The 18,474-nt window shown below is 40.8% G+C and overlaps 1 protein-coding gene across 1 annotated transcript in view; it reads right to left on the reverse strand.

Annotated features, from left to right (window-relative positions):
- ankar (ankyrin and armadillo repeat containing) overlaps positions 1-18,474 on the reverse strand; it is a 107,690-nt gene that overhangs the window by 17,285 nt on the left and 71,931 nt on the right. Inside the window, exons 15-20 of the mRNA XM_080198352.1 lie at positions 18,247-18,415; positions 14,478-14,719; positions 12,386-12,539; positions 4,271-4,432; positions 1,556-1,662; positions 701-823 (exon numbers count right to left, since the gene is read on the reverse strand). Coding sequence (XP_080054478.1) covers positions 701-823; positions 1,556-1,662; positions 4,271-4,432; positions 12,386-12,539; positions 14,478-14,719; positions 18,247-18,415 — 957 coding nt within the window. The remainder of the gene's footprint in view (positions 1-700; positions 824-1,555; positions 1,663-4,270; positions 4,433-12,385; positions 12,540-14,477; positions 14,720-18,246; positions 18,416-18,474) is intronic.

The following is an 18,474-nucleotide window of genomic DNA, read 5'->3' on the forward strand; positions in this document are numbered from 1 at the left end:
ATGATCTAATTTTCTCTACCTGTGGGGTTTGAAAACAAATATTGTGTCTCCATTTAATTTAGAAAAGGTCAGGTAGCAAAACATAGACTAAGAATTTAACCTGAAACCCCTCAATCTGTATGATTCAATTCTGACATAGAATTTCCAGCGATTCATATTATAGTTATTAAATTTACAGTGAATTTGGCAGCACGGTGGCACAGTGCTTAGCACTGCTACCTCACAGCACTGGGAACCTGGGTTCAATTCAAGCCTTGGGTGGCTGTCTGCATGGAGTTTGCACATTCTCCCCATGTCCTCCAGGTGCTCTAGTTTCCTCCCATAATCCAAAAATGTGCAGTATAGATGGATTAGGCCTGTTAAATTACTCCTCAAAATCCCAAAATGGGTAAATTGATGGGATTAGTGGCATAAATATGCAGGGTTATGGGGATTGGGCATGGGTAAAATGTTCTGTTGGAGAGTTGATGCAGACTCAGTAGGCTAAATGGCCTCCTTCCACATTGTAAGGATTCTATGATTCTAGTAAAGTATAAGTTTATGGAAAGAAGAATTATTGTAATAGTCATTTAATACCTTAAAACCTGACATATGAATAAGATACTAAATTCATTTACTATGACTGTATTGTGAAATCCCCATTATATATTCGCATAGTTGTGATCCTTAAAAAAATTCTATTCCATATCAAATTGCCTACTTTGTCAGCAGATTCAATAAGGTTCAATACAAGCTTGTAGGTGAAGCCCTTTTTCTTCATTAAGACCTTCTGTAGTTCAATGTTTCCCAACACAATGCAGGCCAAGCTGTGGAGCACTTCAACCTATACACAGAACATAACAGTGGAAATTATTGGTAGTTACTACAATGATAAAAATTTGTTGTGTTTTTCATTCATTAATCCATATGATTGTGTTTAATCATGGACAGCACCCTCCAAACCCACTGCCTCCACCGACTAAAAGAACAGCAAGTGCATGGGAACATTACCTTCACCTGCAAGTTCCTTCCAAGTTGCACACCATCCTGAATTGGAACACCATCCCTAACAGAACATGGGTGTACCTATACCACATGGATGCATCTATTCCACAGGGATTGCAGGTTGACTCAGCTCCTTGTTGAAATAGGGACAGGCAATAAACCCTAGCCTTATCAGTTAGGCTCACATTTCATGTATGCACAGAAAAGGTGCATTCAGGGTAGTTAATTGGTTCTAACATTTTCCAGTCTCATTGTTCAACTAAGTTGAGTGGTTCATACTGATCACCTTCAACTCTAGTGAAAACAGTGATTCTTTCTGCTAATGATTTTTCTTCTGATATATTGACAAACTGACACATTGGTTGGAATTTTCCCGTGCCACCTGCCACGGGAGTCATTGAGGGAGGACAGAACCATGCAAGAGTATGGTGCAGCCAGAAAATCCATTTCAAACAGTGTTAGCTTAAGAATCTTATGATTGGCATGTATGCAGACTTCAGTCTGTAAATTACTCCAGAGTTAGCCCAAGTAAATGCTGCCATGCACTATAATAATTCCTGTCCCTTGTTACCTCCACTTGAGAAGAACGTGTAGAAAAAAGCAAATGAAGAAGCACATCCATGCCGCCTTCTTCTGTGATTTTATGTTGACTGATGGGATTATTTACGTGTGCTACACCTATAAAAGTAAAACAGAAATACTGTTAGATTTGTATATTTAAGTACATAATTCACAGGGCTAATTAGATAAATCAATAGCACTGTCATTTCTTCATCTGGTGTGAAATAACAGAGGTCATAGATTTTTCCTAATGCCCTTGGATATCATAACAAAGAAATGAAATAGATACAGCTGCAAGGAACGGCTGTGTTACACAATAAAGTGGTAATGGAGTTGTTTGCGTTGAATTTTAAGTAACGTTACAAGATCCTGATTCTCTTAGGCACTTTAAATTGATTCACATTCTTTAGACATGATTTTCCTCAGTTTTATCACCTAAGTTCACATGGTATTAAGAGGAGAGGAAGAGGGAATTGGACAAAGTCTTGCCCTGCAAGAAATAGACCAGGTTTATGTCATAATATATTTTTGGTGCTTGTTTCTTTTCAATATGTACTGAGACATGTCATATCTATGTGAAGGTTTCCATAGTTCTAACATGGACAGCAACTGATATTAAGAATGCCCATTTTAAATGTGGACATAGAGATATAAACTTCAGTTATTTTAAACATTTTCTTTGAACGTATTTTTCCTTTTGGTGCATGGGATTTTATGACCTTTGGGTTTTTGTAGCTTATTGCTATTCTGAGCATTTTATTATCTTTGCTGGCGGTATGTAAAGAAGTTGTTCAATAATGGCCATCTGTTCTGAATCTACATGTTGAGTTTTCTTCCCACTGCAATACACAACAGAAAGATGGTGATAGCATAGAATAGAATTATTTGTAACATTCCAACTGAGAAATTAAGGAATGGAAAACACTGACATACTTTTTGAAACTTCTGAACTTTTTTTTAGGAGGTTTGAGAAATTTGTAAGTTGTGTGCACATTACATTGCCTTCAGGTACACAGTGAGTCAGCACCATATGTAATTGGAAAGAAAATAGTACTGATGGCATAATTGAGGACAATGGGGGAATTCAACCCTAACAAGAGGAGTGGTGTAACTGTGAACGAAGGTTACACGTTTGGCTAAAAGTGAATAAGATAAGAGATGGGAATAGAGTAAATGTTTTCCTCACCATATGGGGCCAGATGATTTTGATGTGATGTTTAACCAGTGTTACCTAAGAGAGCAGTTCAATGGAATATGCAGAAGTTAATGAAATTCTGGACTCCTATTATGCATAACTATGAATGAAAATGCACTGAGAGTTGTATTCTATGATAGGAAGCAGTTGCCACGTGAGACTGTTGCAGATTACATTCTTGAATTAAAGTATGTAACCTGTATGTGTGATGTGAACTTAGAGATCAACCTGGGACATGTTTGTAAGAGGTCCAAAAATCAATAAAGTTCAGGCCGAGTTTTTGAGCAAAGGCAATATACTGACATAGAAGGAGATGTAGAATGAGACGCATTTGGAAAATCATATTCTAATCAAGCAGAGTCAGCATGACTCCATGAAAGGGGAATTGTGTCTGACCAATTTATTAGAATTTTTTGAGGAAGTTTCAACTAGAGTGGATAAAGGGAACGAATGGATGTGAGGGTATTTGAACTTCAAGAAGGCATTCAACAAAGTACCTCACAAAAGTTTAAGTCATAAGATAAGTGTCCATGATGTTGGAGGTAGCATGTGGACATGGATAGAGAATTGGTTAATTGGCAGGAAACAGTGAGTAGAGATGAGGAATTATTTTTCAGGTTGGTGACCTGTTGTCAATGGGATTCCACAGGGATCAGAGCTGGTACTGCAACTGTTTACAATATATATTAATGACTTGGAGGAAGGAAGCAAATGTACTGTAGCCAAATTTGCAGACAACATAAAAGTAGGCAGTAGCGAGAGGGATATAAACAGTTTACAAAGACATATTAATAGATTGAGTAAATGGGCAAAAAGTTGGCAAATGGAGTACAATGTGGGAAAATGTGAAGTTGTTCATTTTGGAAGAACAATAGAGTATTATTTAAATGGGGAAAAGCCACAGCAAGCTCCAACACAAAGGGACTTAGAGGTACTTGTGCATGAAACGCAGAAAGCTAGCACACAGATGAAGCAGGTAATCAGGAAGGCCAATGGAATGTTGACCTTTGTTTCAATGGAGTTGGAGTATGAGAGTAGGCAGGTCTTGCTCCAACTGTGCAAAGTACTAGTGAGACCACATTGGGAGTACTGTGAACAGTTTTGGTCCCCTTATCTAAGAAAACATTTTATTTCATTGGAGGCAGTTCAGAGAAGGATGATCTCCAGTATGGAGGGATTGATCAATTGAAGTTGATTTGCTTGGTTTGAATATAAACAAAAGCTTTGGGATATGATGATTTTGTTAGTGTACCTGTTGAAACCATTTGAAAAATATGCATTTTCTTTTACAAATTGAACAAAGTCAGACCCTAAGATACAGCATGCGCTTGGGTGTAGCATCAGAGGGTCATGTGCCCATGAAGGAGAATTCCAGTATGGAGAAAAACATTTCAGAAAGGGAAGTGAGAAAACTGGTAGATAAAGGAAAAAGCATTTCCAAGCTAGATGAATTTGTAACTATATTATTGACAGGTATGTTTATTTCTTCTTCTGTCTTGAAGTAAAATTAGATAATATGAGCATACTAACCAACACACATAGTACCCAGTGCAGTGATGGCACTCAGCAATGTACGCAAAGATATCCTAGTGCTTCGTAGAAGTCGAACCAAAGGGGAGATTCCATTTCCTGCACAAATTTTGTCTTGCTGTTCTTTATTACACTCACTCAGGGCTATCAATGCTTGGCAAGCTAAATAAATGAATAATAAATTTAGTTTCAAACATTTGGTATTAGAACAGTGAAACTTCCAACTTTGTATTAAAATTCCCAATTTCACCTGAACATATCACTGGGGGGAAAATTGAATCATTATACAGGGTATTAGCCTTTGAAATTGGAATAAATTAAAAAAGCCATTTGATTACTTTTCTACCTGAAATGGAAAGTATTACAAACATTAGTTAGTGTACTTAAGTATGTCTAGTTTTTAACACATATACAAGCTTACCTCTGGCGTATTGCTTACAGGGTCCTTGACAAGATGCAGAGGAGGTTTACCAAAATATATCCAGAGAAGGGTGATTTTACCTACAAGGCTAGGTGGGAGAAACTGGTTTTATTTTCTTTGAAGCATAGAGGTTAGAGGAGAGATTTGATATATGTATGCAAGATTATGACAAGTTTGGATTAGGAAAGGAGTCACAATAGTTGATAGTACAAGGATTAGGAGACGTAGATTTATGGTTTTGACAAGAAATGAAGGAGGGAGGTGAGGGAGAACTTTTTTAGGTAGGGACTGGCAATGACCCGGAACTTGCTATACATGAGGATAGTGGAGGCAGAGTCAGGCAATGATTTCAAAAGAAAATTGGATGGATGGATGCTTGAAGGAAACATATTCGTTGGGATACATAGGTAGAGATGGAAAATGGGACTGGTTGGTTTACTGTACAGAGAACAGGCATAGATAGACTTGTAGGCCAAATGGATTCCTTCTGTGCCATAAATTATTTTATTGGCAGAATTTAATGTTCCCTTGGGAACAGGCGAGGAGGCAGGGCAGCAGAGAAGATGGTATTATGGGGTTGGAAGGCTGGAAATTGATATCCTGATGCATTCAATACTGCCAATTATGTTAGAGGTGGATAGGAAGCTTCTCATCTAGAGGACACTTGATGTCCTAATGTGGCAACTTAAAGACTTCATTCCACTTCTGGTATTCTACTAAAAGCTGGCAGGAACCAGAATTGGGCAAGTCTCCATGTAAACCATGGCTGGCATGCCCTGTGACTTGGAGGGTGAAGTCTCTCCTATTGGGCATCATGGGAAGACACCTAACTGCCCTTTACACCTATTTCCTGTGCCTGACCATCCCCAATGAGCTCACCACATTTACCTGTGTTCCTGGACTATAGTGAAGTTCATCCTCTTGAACAGGGGTGGTAGTGGAGAGTTGCTGGTCTCTTGTTGACCATCTGCTCTCAAAGGTAGGACTTTGGCTCTGTAAAACCCGAGAAGCCCAACAGCAGCTAGCAGACTGTCTGATTGAGATTTAATCCCACTGGGGCTCCCAGCACAGCATTTAATCCCATCTGGGCTCCCGGCACGGTGACATGGTGGTGAGCACTGCTGCCTACAGGGATGGGATTGAATTCCCGGCTTGGGTCACTGTCTGTGTGGAGTTTGCATGTTCTCTCTGTGTTTGCATGGGATTCCTCTGGATGCTCCAGTTTCCTCCCACTACCTGAAAAATGTGCTGGTTAGGTGCATTGGCCATGCTAAATCCTCTCTCAGTGTGCCAGAATGGGCACCAGAGTGCAGAAACTAGGGGATTTTCACAGTAACTTCATTGCAGTGTTAATGTAAACCTACTTGTGACATTAATAAATAAACATTAAACTTTAGACTGAGGTTGACACTCGCTGTCCAGTCCACCACGGCCTTGCAGTTAAAGAGTCCACAATTCCATATGAATTGTTGCTATGAAGGAAAAAATGACATGACAAGAGAAAGGAGCTGGACTGCTTTGCTTTCTCATTCTTTTTAAAGATCTTAAAGGAAGAATAGTGAAGCAGGGTTACCCTGTATTCATGTCACGGCACCTTTAGTGTTAGAAAAAATGTTCAAGCTATTCAGGCTGACAAAGTTGCTACAATAATGTGGAGGACCCAAAAACACCATATAATTTTACTAATTATAGTTCATAAGTTGTTTTAAAAGTAATGAAAGTTGACTGGCTTGAGACAATCATCTAAACTATAATGAACAGATTGGTAATCGTAAAGAAAAGGAGAACTGTGATTCAGAATCACACAGTGATGCTATAGGTAGTTAAGGAACACAATTAATAACTCAAACATTGACTAAACTGTCTAGATTTTAGAAAAAAAATACAGTTTGCCCAATATATTTACTGAATCTGGGCTTTAAATATAAATTACTTTTTGCAGAGCCTGCTATTTGTAATATGAGTCAGCATAAAGAGCAACTCCACACAATTATGCACTGAATGAATCTGAACCTGCTGAATAATCAGGGTTTGCTACATTAATTAATAAATAACCTGTTGTTGCTTATGAATAAACTCTGACTGCAAAATTTGCTGAAGTATGAAAACAGATGCACTTTGTGCTACCTGCTCATTAAACGATTGCAGTTTGAAGCTCCCACTAGGTGCATTGTTTGGAGGCTGCACTGCTGATTGGAAAATCAGGAGACCAGTACTAAAGCATAAAGTCATCCTGTACCTCTTAGAGGAGTGGTGCATTCTGGCTGCAGCAGGTGGTGAATCTGATTGCAGAAGAGAGTGCGAGCAAGAACACTGAATGATGACACATGACTACAAAAAAAATTTCCAACGCTGTGCTGGAGGTCTTTGGACAAGAAGGTGCAGAGGAGGAGAGATATTATCAATCTGCAAGGATTCCAGACAAACTCTCAGAAAATAATGGAGACAGTGACAATGGTAGTCAAAGCTAGGAGTGCAGCTCTGAGGACTTAGATGCAGCATCACCAAAAGTTCAATAACTTTACATCAGTGGTCAAGTAAATGCAACTTCAAAGATTATATTCTAGCAATTGTGCTACAGGTCTTTACATTCTGCTCAATGCAACACATTCTCATCTCTCAGCAACCAACAATCACTACCAACGATGACTAAAACATGACATTCATATATCGTACCTCACCTCTTCCACACACCCACATTCCACATATTGCACACACTACCAGCTATTCAAACATATATAGTCAACACGGTTTTGTGAAGGGTAGGTTGTGCCTCACAAACCTTATCAAGTTTTTTGAAAAGGTGACCAAAGAGGTGGATAAGGGTAAGGCAGTTGACGTGGCGTATATGGATTTTAGCAAAGTGTTTGATAAGGTTCCCCATGGTAGGCTATTGCAGAAAATGCAGATGCATGGAATTGAGGGTGATTTAGCAGTTTGGATCAGGGATTGGCTAGCTGATAGAAGACAGAGGGTGGTGGTTGATGGGAAATATTCAACCTGGAGTTCAGTTACAAGTGGTGTACCTCAAGGATCTGTTTTGGGGCCACTGCTGTTTGTCATTTTTATAAATGAAGATGTAGAAGGATGGATTAGTAAATTTGCTGACGACACCAAAGTTGGAGGAGTTGTAGACAGTGAGGATGGATGTTACAGTTTGCAGAGGGACATAGATAAGCTGCAGAGCTGGGCCGAGAGGTAGCAGATGGAGTTCAATACGGAAAAGTGTGAGGTGATTCACTTTGGTAAGAGTAACAGGAGTACAGAATATAGGGCTAATGGAAGGACTCTTAGTAGTGTTGACAAGCAGAGAGATCTCAGGGTACGTGTGCATAGCTCCCTGAAAGTTGGCACCCAGGTTGATAAGGTTGTTAAGAAGGCATACGGTGTGTTAGCTTTTATTGGTAGAGGGATTGAATTTCGGAGCTGTGAGGTCATGTTACAACTGTACAAAACTCTGGTGCGGCCGCACTTGGAGTTTTGCGTACAGTTTTGGTCGCTGCATTATAAGAAAGATGTGGAGGCATTGGAAAGGGTGCAGAGGAGGTTTACCAGGATGTTGCCTGGGATGGTGGGAAGGTCTTAAGAGGAAAGGCTGAGGGACTTGAGGTTATTTTCATTAGAGAGAAGAAGGTTGAGAGGTGACCTAATTGAGGCATACAAGATGATCAAAGGATTGGATAGGGTGGATAGTGAGATCCTTTTACCTTGGATGGTGATGGCTAACACGAGGGGACATAGCTCTAAATTAAGGGGTGGCAATTATAGGACGGATGTCAGAGGTAGGTTCTTTACTCAGAGGGTAGTAAGGGCGTGGAATGCCCTGCCTGCAGCAGTTGTGGACTCGCCAACTTTAAGGGCGTTCAAATGGTCAGTGGATAGGCATATGGATAACATTGGAATAGTTTAGGTTAGAGGGTCATTGGATTGGTTCCACTGGTCGGCGCAACATCGAGGGCCGAAGGGCCTGTACTGCGCTGTAATGTTCTATGATCTAACATGACAGGCTCATGACTCAAACACACTTTACCACATTCATGACACAGGGAAGGTGTGATGGGGAGGGAGGCTGCAAAGGTGAGAGTGACTGTGAAGGAGAAGGAGTGAGAGGGGGAGAAGCTGTGTTGGAAGAGCTTGCAAAAGGGAGATCCTGTGAAGAAGAGGCTGTAAAAAGGAGAGGATGTGAGGGAGTGAGGGTACAAGGGAGAGAGACTGCAAAGGTAAGGGAGCATGTGGATAGGAAAGGATACTTTTTAGGGGTGGCACAGTGGCACATCATGGTTAAGCATTGTCGCCTCACAGTGCCAGGGACCTGTGTTCAATTCCCAGCTCGGGTCACTGTATGTGTGGAGTTTGCAATTCTCCTCGTGTCTGCATGGGTTTCGTCCAGGTGCTCCGGTTTCCTTCTGCAGTCCAAAGACTAGGTGGAATGGTCATGCTAAATTGCCCCTTAGTGTTTGGGGACTGGCTGGGGTAAATACATAGGGTTATGGGGATAGGACTAGGTGGGATTGTGGTCAGTGCAGACTTGATGGGCTGACTGGCCTCCTTCTGCACTGTAGGATTCTATGAGGTATGAGGGAGTGAGGCTGCAGGGGGAGAATAACTGTGAAGGAGAGAGACTGCAAAGGTGAGACAATTGTTTTAAACCTGTCAATAAAGGAATACTCAGCTAACTGTGAACTAAGGAAACTCGAAGTCATGAAAGGTAATGAATTATTTGCAAATTAATGTGTGGCATCTACAGCTTAAGGTTGCATAAATTCAGGGACCACTATGGGGAAAATGTAGCTATTGTATTGGACATTGTGTTCATTGGATAATTTAATATTGAAAAGTTTTATTTCATAAGGTGAAGTTACATTTATGTGTAATCAGATCTCAAAGCGGTTCAAACACTGTGAATTACTTACGATGTTAGAGGCAAACATGCAGTCATTTTGCACGTACTAAAGTCCCAAACAGTAAATAGTAATTTGCAATTTTTAATCTTTTTGATAACCTTAGGACATCTCAAAATGTTTTACAGCCAATTAAATATTTTGTTGTGATACAGAAAATGTAATGAGGTAATGAATTAATTAATTAAGGCAGTCAAGACGAAGATGCATAATCTAAACTTTAGAACTAAATCTGTCAGCAGTGAAATTAGGAAACACTTCTACACACAAACAGCAATAACAGTTTGGAAATAGCAATTTACGCTAGATCAATATCGAAACCAGATCAATTCACCCATTTAAATCTGAGATTGAGATCTAAGATGCAGTAAAAAGGCTAATGCCTGGTTAAAATCTTCCACCTTTGTACATATGTAATGAAAAGGCATTAGCTGTGGCCTCATCAGGATGGGGTGTTTAGGGTGATGACTTTTTGTAGGTAGAAGTGCGTATCAGTTATTTTGAAAAGAAAGCTTGTTGCTAAATTATGTCTATTTTCTTGGATCAATTTAAATGCTATTGTGCCTAGGAAATTAATGCATTCCTTGCGCTTTGTCCCTTCAAGCTTAATGAAGGTTGCAGTAGCAGGCCCCTTTAAGGGATCTACATCGCAAGAGTCATGTAACCTGACTGGCCAATGAGGAACTAGTCTGGGATCTTGGGGCAGAGCGTGGGCTTTTGGAGCCAGAGTGGATCCTAGAGCTGGAAGTGTTAACATGGTGAAAGTACTCTGTGTATATATGTATTTGTAAATAAACTGTTGTGGTTCATCATACTAACTGATGGTTGCCAATCCTTGCAATTTTACTTGCAATTATTTAAGATAATAATGAATTCTTCTCATTCTATTTCTATTGAGTCCAAACACCCCAAATGTTAACATAAATCCAGAAGGTAATGTTACTACATGACCTTCATCTAATAAAGGAATTAGTGAGAGTGAAAAAGAAGCCCCAGAAAATAAAAAAAGTAGTCCTCAAGAAAATTTCAAGATTAGCCTTTGATAACATATATTTTGACCCTGGGAGGAAACAAGACTAATGCAGGTACTAGCTCACTGATACACCTAAGGCTGAACACTAGCTCTGTTCAGGGAATATAGATGTGGACCTTGATGGAATGGCCTATAGAAAATGTTGATGAGCCTGAACACTGAAATGCTTGGAGTACATTGACAGGTCTACCAGAAAACCTGCAGTCACTCTCAAGGAGCCTGGAGGAGGCTGGCAACAACTTTGCAGAAGAACGTTTGTAGAGATTGGAGTCCATCATGTCATAGAATTATGCAGTGAAGAAGAGCCCCTTCAGCCTGTTGAATCTGCACTGACATGCGGGAAACACCTGACTTCCCACCTAATCTCTGCACCAGATTTTGGCTCACAGCCTTGAATGTTATGATGTTTTTAAAAGATGTGAGGCAATCGCTTCCAACACACTCCCAGGCAGTGTACTCCAGATTGCCACCACCCTCTGGGTAAAAAAGGTTTCCTCACATTCCCCCTAAGCCTCCACCCATCACCTTGTGTCCTCCTGTGTTTGACCCTTCAACTAAGGTGAACAGCTGCTCCTATCCACTCTGTCCATGTCCCTTGCAATGTTGTACACCTTGATTAGGTTGCCCCTCAATCTTCTCTGCTCCAATGAAAACAACCCAAGCCTATTCAACCTCTCTTCATAGCTTACCTGTTCCATCCTTGGCAGCATCCTAGTGAATGTCCTCTGCAACCCCTTTAGTGCAATTATACCCTTCCAATAATGTGGAGACCAGAATTGCACCAGAACTCTAGCTGTGGCTTCACTAAAGTTCAATATAAATCCAACATGACTTCCCTGCTTTTGTAATCTATGCATAGACTGATAAAGGCAAATGTCTGAAATGCCTCTTTCATCACCCTACTAATATGCTCTTCCGCCTTCAGAGACCTATGGATAAATATTCCAAGGTCCCTTTGTCCCACAAGACTTCCTAATACCACACTGTTCACTGATTACTTCTCATCAAATCACTCCTTCCAAGGAGAATTTGGCTATCAAGTACCGCACACATGATGATGGTCTCAACCAGGAGCTTGGGTTCATGTCACACTACCTGTAACGCCACAACTTGCTTGGGCTTGCAATCTCACTAACTGTCCTAGCTGGAGACAATACACACCTCTTTAACCTGTGCTTAACCCTCTCTCCATTCACATTGTCTGTACCTTGAAGACTTGATTACCTGTAAAGACATGCATTCCAACTATTATCTTGTAAATTGAGTTTGTGTCTATATATGCCCTGTTTGTGAGAACAATTCCTCATTCACCTGAAGAAGATGCGAGACTCCAGATGCTTGTGCTTTCAAATAAACCTGTTGGACTTTAACCTGGTGTTGGGAGACTTCTTGCCGTACTTATCCCAGTCCAACGCCAGCATCTCCACATCATCCTACAACTGAGAGAATTTTCAATCCACTTAATCAAATTACTCTGTATCCCATGTGCATTTGCCTTCTTTATAAGTCTCCAGTGTGGAGATTCCATGAAAACACTTGCGGACCCAATCTCTTCCCCCTATGAACAGGACTGAAGTTTAGAGTTCAGTCATATAGAGAGTAAAATCTGCAACCCAATTGTTGTTATGCCACATACTGGTGCCTCAGTAGATTCTATAACTATGCATAGACTGAATAAAAACTTTTGTTACAAGTTTAATTTTGTTGTTACATTTTCCAATACATGCAAAGAATAAACTTAATAGAAAATGATAACTTACCAACATTGTGCATTTTGTCAGATGAGGATAATAAAAGATCAACGATCAAACTATAACCAATTTCCTTGGCCATTCTTTTTCGTTGTGTCAATGTTTGCCCTGCTAATGCCCAAAATGCTGTTGCTGCTTGCTCTCTGATCTCTATTTCAAAAACCTGAAGCAATAATTGCAGAATAATAGTGGTTGTGCCATTCTGTAATGCTGTGCATTCAGACTTCAGAGTATTTCACAAAATTCTGTCATTAAATATTCTGTCGCAAATGTTTTTCTATCTTTAAACCGTTATTTTATACAGGAACAAAATCATTATCATTCATTCTGGGGATATGGGGTTTGCAATCAATGCCAGCATTTATTGATCATCTGTAGTTGCCCTATAACCTTTTTGAACCATGTAGTCCATGTGACAGGAGTACTTTCACCATGCTTTTCGGTAGGGAGTTCCTATCCTCACCCACGCTTCTAGACCCTGACTATTTCAACTCTCCTGGCCAGGTTCCCATGTTTCACATTTGAGAAACCAAAAACATTTCAAACCTCTCCCGCCTATGTCCTTGCCTGCATTTTGTCCCATTTGCCTATCACATCTGAGCTACCACTATGAAAATGGGATAGATTTTGAACAGATCAAGCAACTCAAAACTAAGCTTCCATGAGGTACTTTGAGCCATCAACAGCAGTAGAATGGTACTCAACCACAAATAGTAGCCCCATGGAATGGCATATTCCACACTTTACCATTTTGGGGGATCAACCCTGGTTCAATGAAGAGCACATGAGGGCATGCCAGGAGCAACAGCAAGCGTACTTAAAAGTGAGGTATCAACCTGGTAAAGCTACAACACAGGACTACTTGCATGTCAAACAGCCAAAGCAGCATCCGATAGACAGAGCTAAGTGATCCCACAGCCAATGGATTAGATCTAGGCTCTGCTGTCTGTAAAATCTTGCCATGAATTGTGGTGGACAATTAAACAATAAACAGGAGAAGGACCCCAGTACATTGACATTGGCATAAGACAAATCTGAAGCATTTACAAGAATCCTTAGCTAGATGCCGTGCATGATCCATTTCAGCCTCCTTCCGAGGTCCCTAGCATGACAGGTTCCAGTCTTCAGCCAAATCAATTCATATCAAACAGTCCAGCAATAGTACTCCAGAAATAGCCACACCCTTAGCTACCAGACATGCCCAGGTATGCCCTGAATGTAAAAAGCTAGACAAGTCCAACATGGTCAATTACCGCCCCATCAGTCTACTCTCGATCATCAGCAAAATGATGGAAGGGGTTGTTGACAGTGCTTTCAAACAGCATTTACTCAGCAATATCTTTCTCACTGATGCTCATTTTGCATTCCACCAAGGTCACATAGCTCCTGACCTAATTACAACCTTAGGAGATAGCTGAGCACCTATTCAAGGGTAATTAGGTATGAGCAATAAATGCTGACTTTGCCACTCGTGCCCACGCCCTGTGAACAAATAAAACATAAATCTAAGAGGCAACTTATTAGAAACCTCTTTATGCAGAAAATGCTAAGAATGTGATATATGCTACCTCAAGATGCAGGTGAAGAACCGGAAAGCAAGATGCTTTTCAGGGAAAGATGGTTATGTATGGAGGAGAGATATTCTAATAGGGTTAGATAAATGCTGATATAAACAAGTTGGGTCAAATAAGTGACACAGAATTATTTTCATAATAAACCTCGAAATGTCATTCACTGTTTTGAAAATTACTGGAAACTTAACATGACAACTTCATCGCAGTGTTAATGTAAGCCCTACTTCTGGCTAATAAATAAACTTTAACTTTAATGGCAGAAATTTATTCATGAACACTCCTTTTCAATTATTTGGATTCCCAGGTTCCAGGGACAGGAAGTGCCGCAGGCCACAAACTGTACAACCTGCATTCTTCAATATCGGTGAGGAATGCTGTGTGAACTAATTTCTCTCCCAATGTGTCTTCAAATTTTCCTTTTTTCAGGAGTAGTTGCTGGACCACATTGCCCAAGCTGTTGATAAGTGGCAAAATTATGGCATTTACTGAAATTAGGTAACTTAGATAAGCTTAAGTTGATAAAATACCTTGAGAAGCTTCAAAATGTGTTTATCAGCAGACATTTTTAGAAATTCGTTTTGTATGATAGCATTTCTGTCAGCTAAAACCTCCACTGCTTTTATTGCTTTCATCTGCATCCTGATTTTCCGTCCACTGAGGATACGTATCAGAGGGATAACAACCCCTTCGGCTACAATCGCATCTTGGTTCCACCTGTGTTCACGTGCAACTTCAGCCAAAGCAACTGCAGCATTACTCTGTAGAACTTCTACATAACAATTGCACATCTAACTGTTAGAATTCTTCTCATCCTTATTGCAAATATATATAAGTTGCAACTATAAATTAAAATTTGCTAGAAAAATAAACAGTAAGCCTAGCATAACTGAAAGACAAACTAATATTTATTTTCTCTAGCTGCTATCTGATCAGCTATCAGTCAATTTATATTTCAAATTTCAAACATTTATAGTTTTTCTATTGTTTTCACTATTGTTTATAACAAAAATTGACTACTAAACTTGGAAGGATTATGACAAAATGAAAAACCATATCTGGAAAATCTTTTGTAAAATGATTAATAAAGAAAGGATATTTAGGGGAATTGTTACTATCAATTACTTTTCCTTGGATGTATGCCACTTTTCAATTGTTCTCCACAAAACTAGTCAGAACACCTCAACTGAACTTTTATTAGAGAAGTTGATACATTGGAAATGATCAGGGCCATCAGGTTGATCAAAGAACACAGAAGGCAGGGCAAGAATGGGCAGGTCAAAGGTGAGGGAGGGAAGGTCAAAGATGATAGTGGGAGGATATGCCAATAGTAGACAACCCATTGAGGTGACCCATGGCACCAGAGATGGTGTTGGGTTGCCAGCATCCAGATGGTGACACTTGTTACTGGGAGGGAGTGGGGGACCTGGGATTGATAACTGTACTACCTGTTTCTCTCTCTGTCACCTTCCAACGTCATCTAACCTGTGCCAGGGAACAATGCCAGGGTGGACCCCAGTGGCAGCGTCATGTGGTGGTGGGGGGGGAATTAATTTACTTGTGGCTGGGATTAAATGTGGGGAATGTGACGCTGGTGTTGGCCGTTTTGGAGTGCAGGGGAGGGTGGTGCAGGTGGCTGTTGGCATTAACATGAGGGTAGTGGGAGTGGGTTGGGGAGGAAGGGTCTGATGTTCAGGGGAGGAGGGTGGGGTATCAGCACTGACTGTAGATGGGGGGGGTTGGGGGAAGGATGTATAGTGTTTGGAGGGAAGGACTGGAGGTGGTGGGAGAGAGAGGTTCCGACTCCATTTTAGTAGGGAAAGTGTGGGGAGAGAGACACAAACTCCAATCAATGGAGAGAGTGAAGAGGAGGAGAGAAATATCAACCCTGATTAGTGTGGGCTAGAAAAATGCTGACTCTGATCAGTAGGGGGAGCGGGGAGGCAGAAGTGTTGACATTGTTGGACCCTCTGGAGATCCTCGTTTGCACCCCCCCACACTCCAATAGGGTTAGGCTGTCAGCTCCCTGCAAGTGGGGAGCTATAATAAACCCTGCTGGAGAGAACCAGGATGGTGTGGAGGCTAGCGAGCCTGGACTCATCAGCCCTGGGCTCACTAATAGCATTTAAGTTAGATTCAAATAAGCTACTGAATACTTTAGACAGCTCCATGCAAATTTCTGCTGTAGAGCTGATGGCACTGGAGATCCAGCACTGGGTGATGCATGGAGTCCGTGGCGCCTATTGGGGAGCCCACAAAATGCCTCTACTCATGTGTCCTGGCCCGCTGCGCCAAAAGAGCAGCGCAGTGGGATGGGAGAATCGCTTCCCCATTTTTTTTTTGACAGAATATGGTAAGATCTGAAGACAAAAACGACTTGAGAGAAACATATTTTTTTCACCGGAACTACCACCCTGCCAAATTCTGGTTAGATTGCCCCCATGGATCTTGCAGGTCCATTCATGGGGCAGATATTTCTAATTTTTGATGATGTGCATTCCAAGTTCAATTAATTAAGTCTACATGGCCACAGAACCTTTGAGAAGTTGAGGCAAATTTTTGCCATCCATAGCAGTCCAAAGGTCTTAATGTCAGACAGTGGCACAGCATTTACAGTGGAGGAGTTTCAGAAATTTCTTAAGTCAAATGACATTCGCCATGTTTGGTCAGCACCATATCACCCAGCTTCTAATAGGTTAGCAGAATGAGCTGTACAAATGTTCAAATTATCGATCATCATAGAAATCATAGAAACCCTACAGTGCAGAATGAGGCCATTGGGCCCATCAATGAAAAAAAAATTACCTGTACATTTAACAAGTTTCTCGTTGTTAAACAATACTACACCAAATGCGACCACAGTGGGTCACGCCAGTTGAATTATGAATGATATGCCATTTATAGACCGGTTTGGATTTAGTATTTCCAGATGTGGCAGGCAGAGTGGAGGCTAGGCAAGCCTCACAGAAAGAAAACAATGACTCCAGGAAAAAGAATAGAGTTTTTGAAGTTGATGATCTAGTCTTGGCCAAGAACTTTGCAGCAGGATCAACATGCTGGCTGGAAAGAAAGGAACCAGTCTCCTACGTTGCAGAAGTATAAATATCCTTAAGTATAAATATTGCACTTGTGCAAGGATATTTTGGCCTTGGAGGGAGTGCAGAGGAGGTTCACTAGGCTGATACTGGAGATGAGGGGGTTGTACTATGAAGAGAAGCTGAATAGATAGGTAACAGGCTGCTCGGATTCTTAACTCACTGAAGATCATAGTATCTAATTGAAACATTCCTCTAGGATTTGCAATTCTCCTGATGGTCTAATAGTAGCGCCACGGTGGCACAGTAGATAGCACTGCTGCCTCACAGCACCAGGAACCTGGGTTCGATTCCCAGCTTGATCACTTTCTGTATGGAGTTTGCATGTTCTCCCTGTGTCTGTGTGGGTTTCCTCCAGGTGTTCTGGCTTCCTCTCATAGTCTGAAAGATGTGCTGGTTAACTGCATTGACCCGAACAAGTGCTGGAACGTGGTGGCTAGGGGAATTTCACAGTAACTTCATTGCAATTTTAATATAAGCCTTACTTGTGACTAATAAATAAACTTTTACTTTACTTTAAACTTGTTATCTGCTTTTTCTATTGAGTTGTGCCTGCCTATGTTTAATGATGTTCCTTTGTTTCAATCATAGGTGAACTCAGGGAGTTAGGATGGCAAGGAATGTGGTAGCATGATGTTTTTAAGGGAGTGATCACTGAGGGCCACATGATCGGGTCAGAGCCCATGGAGGGGCAATGTGGGAAGCTGAGACAGTCGGGTGCAAGTGCATGTATCCCGAGTCGAAGAGGAAGCTCAGTAGGAGCCAAGGAGGAGAGGAGAGTAGACATGGATTGCGGTCCTGTAGACCATCGCATGTAAATTTTGTCCTTTGTTGAGGAAGTTGTACTTGCTCTCTCAGTGAATTTGAAGGGAAACCACAACATTCAAAGAATAGAGAGGATAATGAGCAAAGGGTTAACTGCATATCAGCAATCAGTGGTACTCATGGACATTAGTGTGAGTGAATGGGCATAATTTAGAGGCATGGAATCTGGCCAAATTAATTCTTCCTTCAAAATGGTGAGCTTCTGTTGATTGAAATCTATCATGCTACATGCTCCTGTCATTTAAATTAGGCTAATCCTGGAAACTGCAGTGGGATGAGTGCAAACCTGGTTGGAAAAATGCCCATCAAACTAGTCTTAGCTTTTTGAATTTGCATAAGATCCAGGCTTAAATTTTGGAAAAATATTTTAGAAAATTACCTGATGACACAGTTAACAGCTCCACTAATAGAGGAATTGCTCCTTCATTGGCTACTAAGGTCTGATTAGTTGGATTTTTGCTGCATAATATCTGAATGCATTTAAGTGCATTGATCAACACATCTTCAACTTCAGACTTTAAAATCTTCACCAAAGGAGGAATTGCACCCTAGGAAATCAAAAGGATAAGTATTCAAGGATGCTTAATTAGAATAGTTCCAATAAGTT

The sequence above is a fragment of the Carcharhinus amblyrhynchos genome, chromosome 11, assembly GCF_965287045.1.
Source record: "Carcharhinus amblyrhynchos chromosome 11, sCarAmb.v2.hapA, whole genome shotgun sequence".
Classification (NCBI taxonomy): domain Eukaryota; kingdom Metazoa; phylum Chordata; class Chondrichthyes; order Carcharhiniformes; family Carcharhinidae; genus Carcharhinus; species Carcharhinus amblyrhynchos.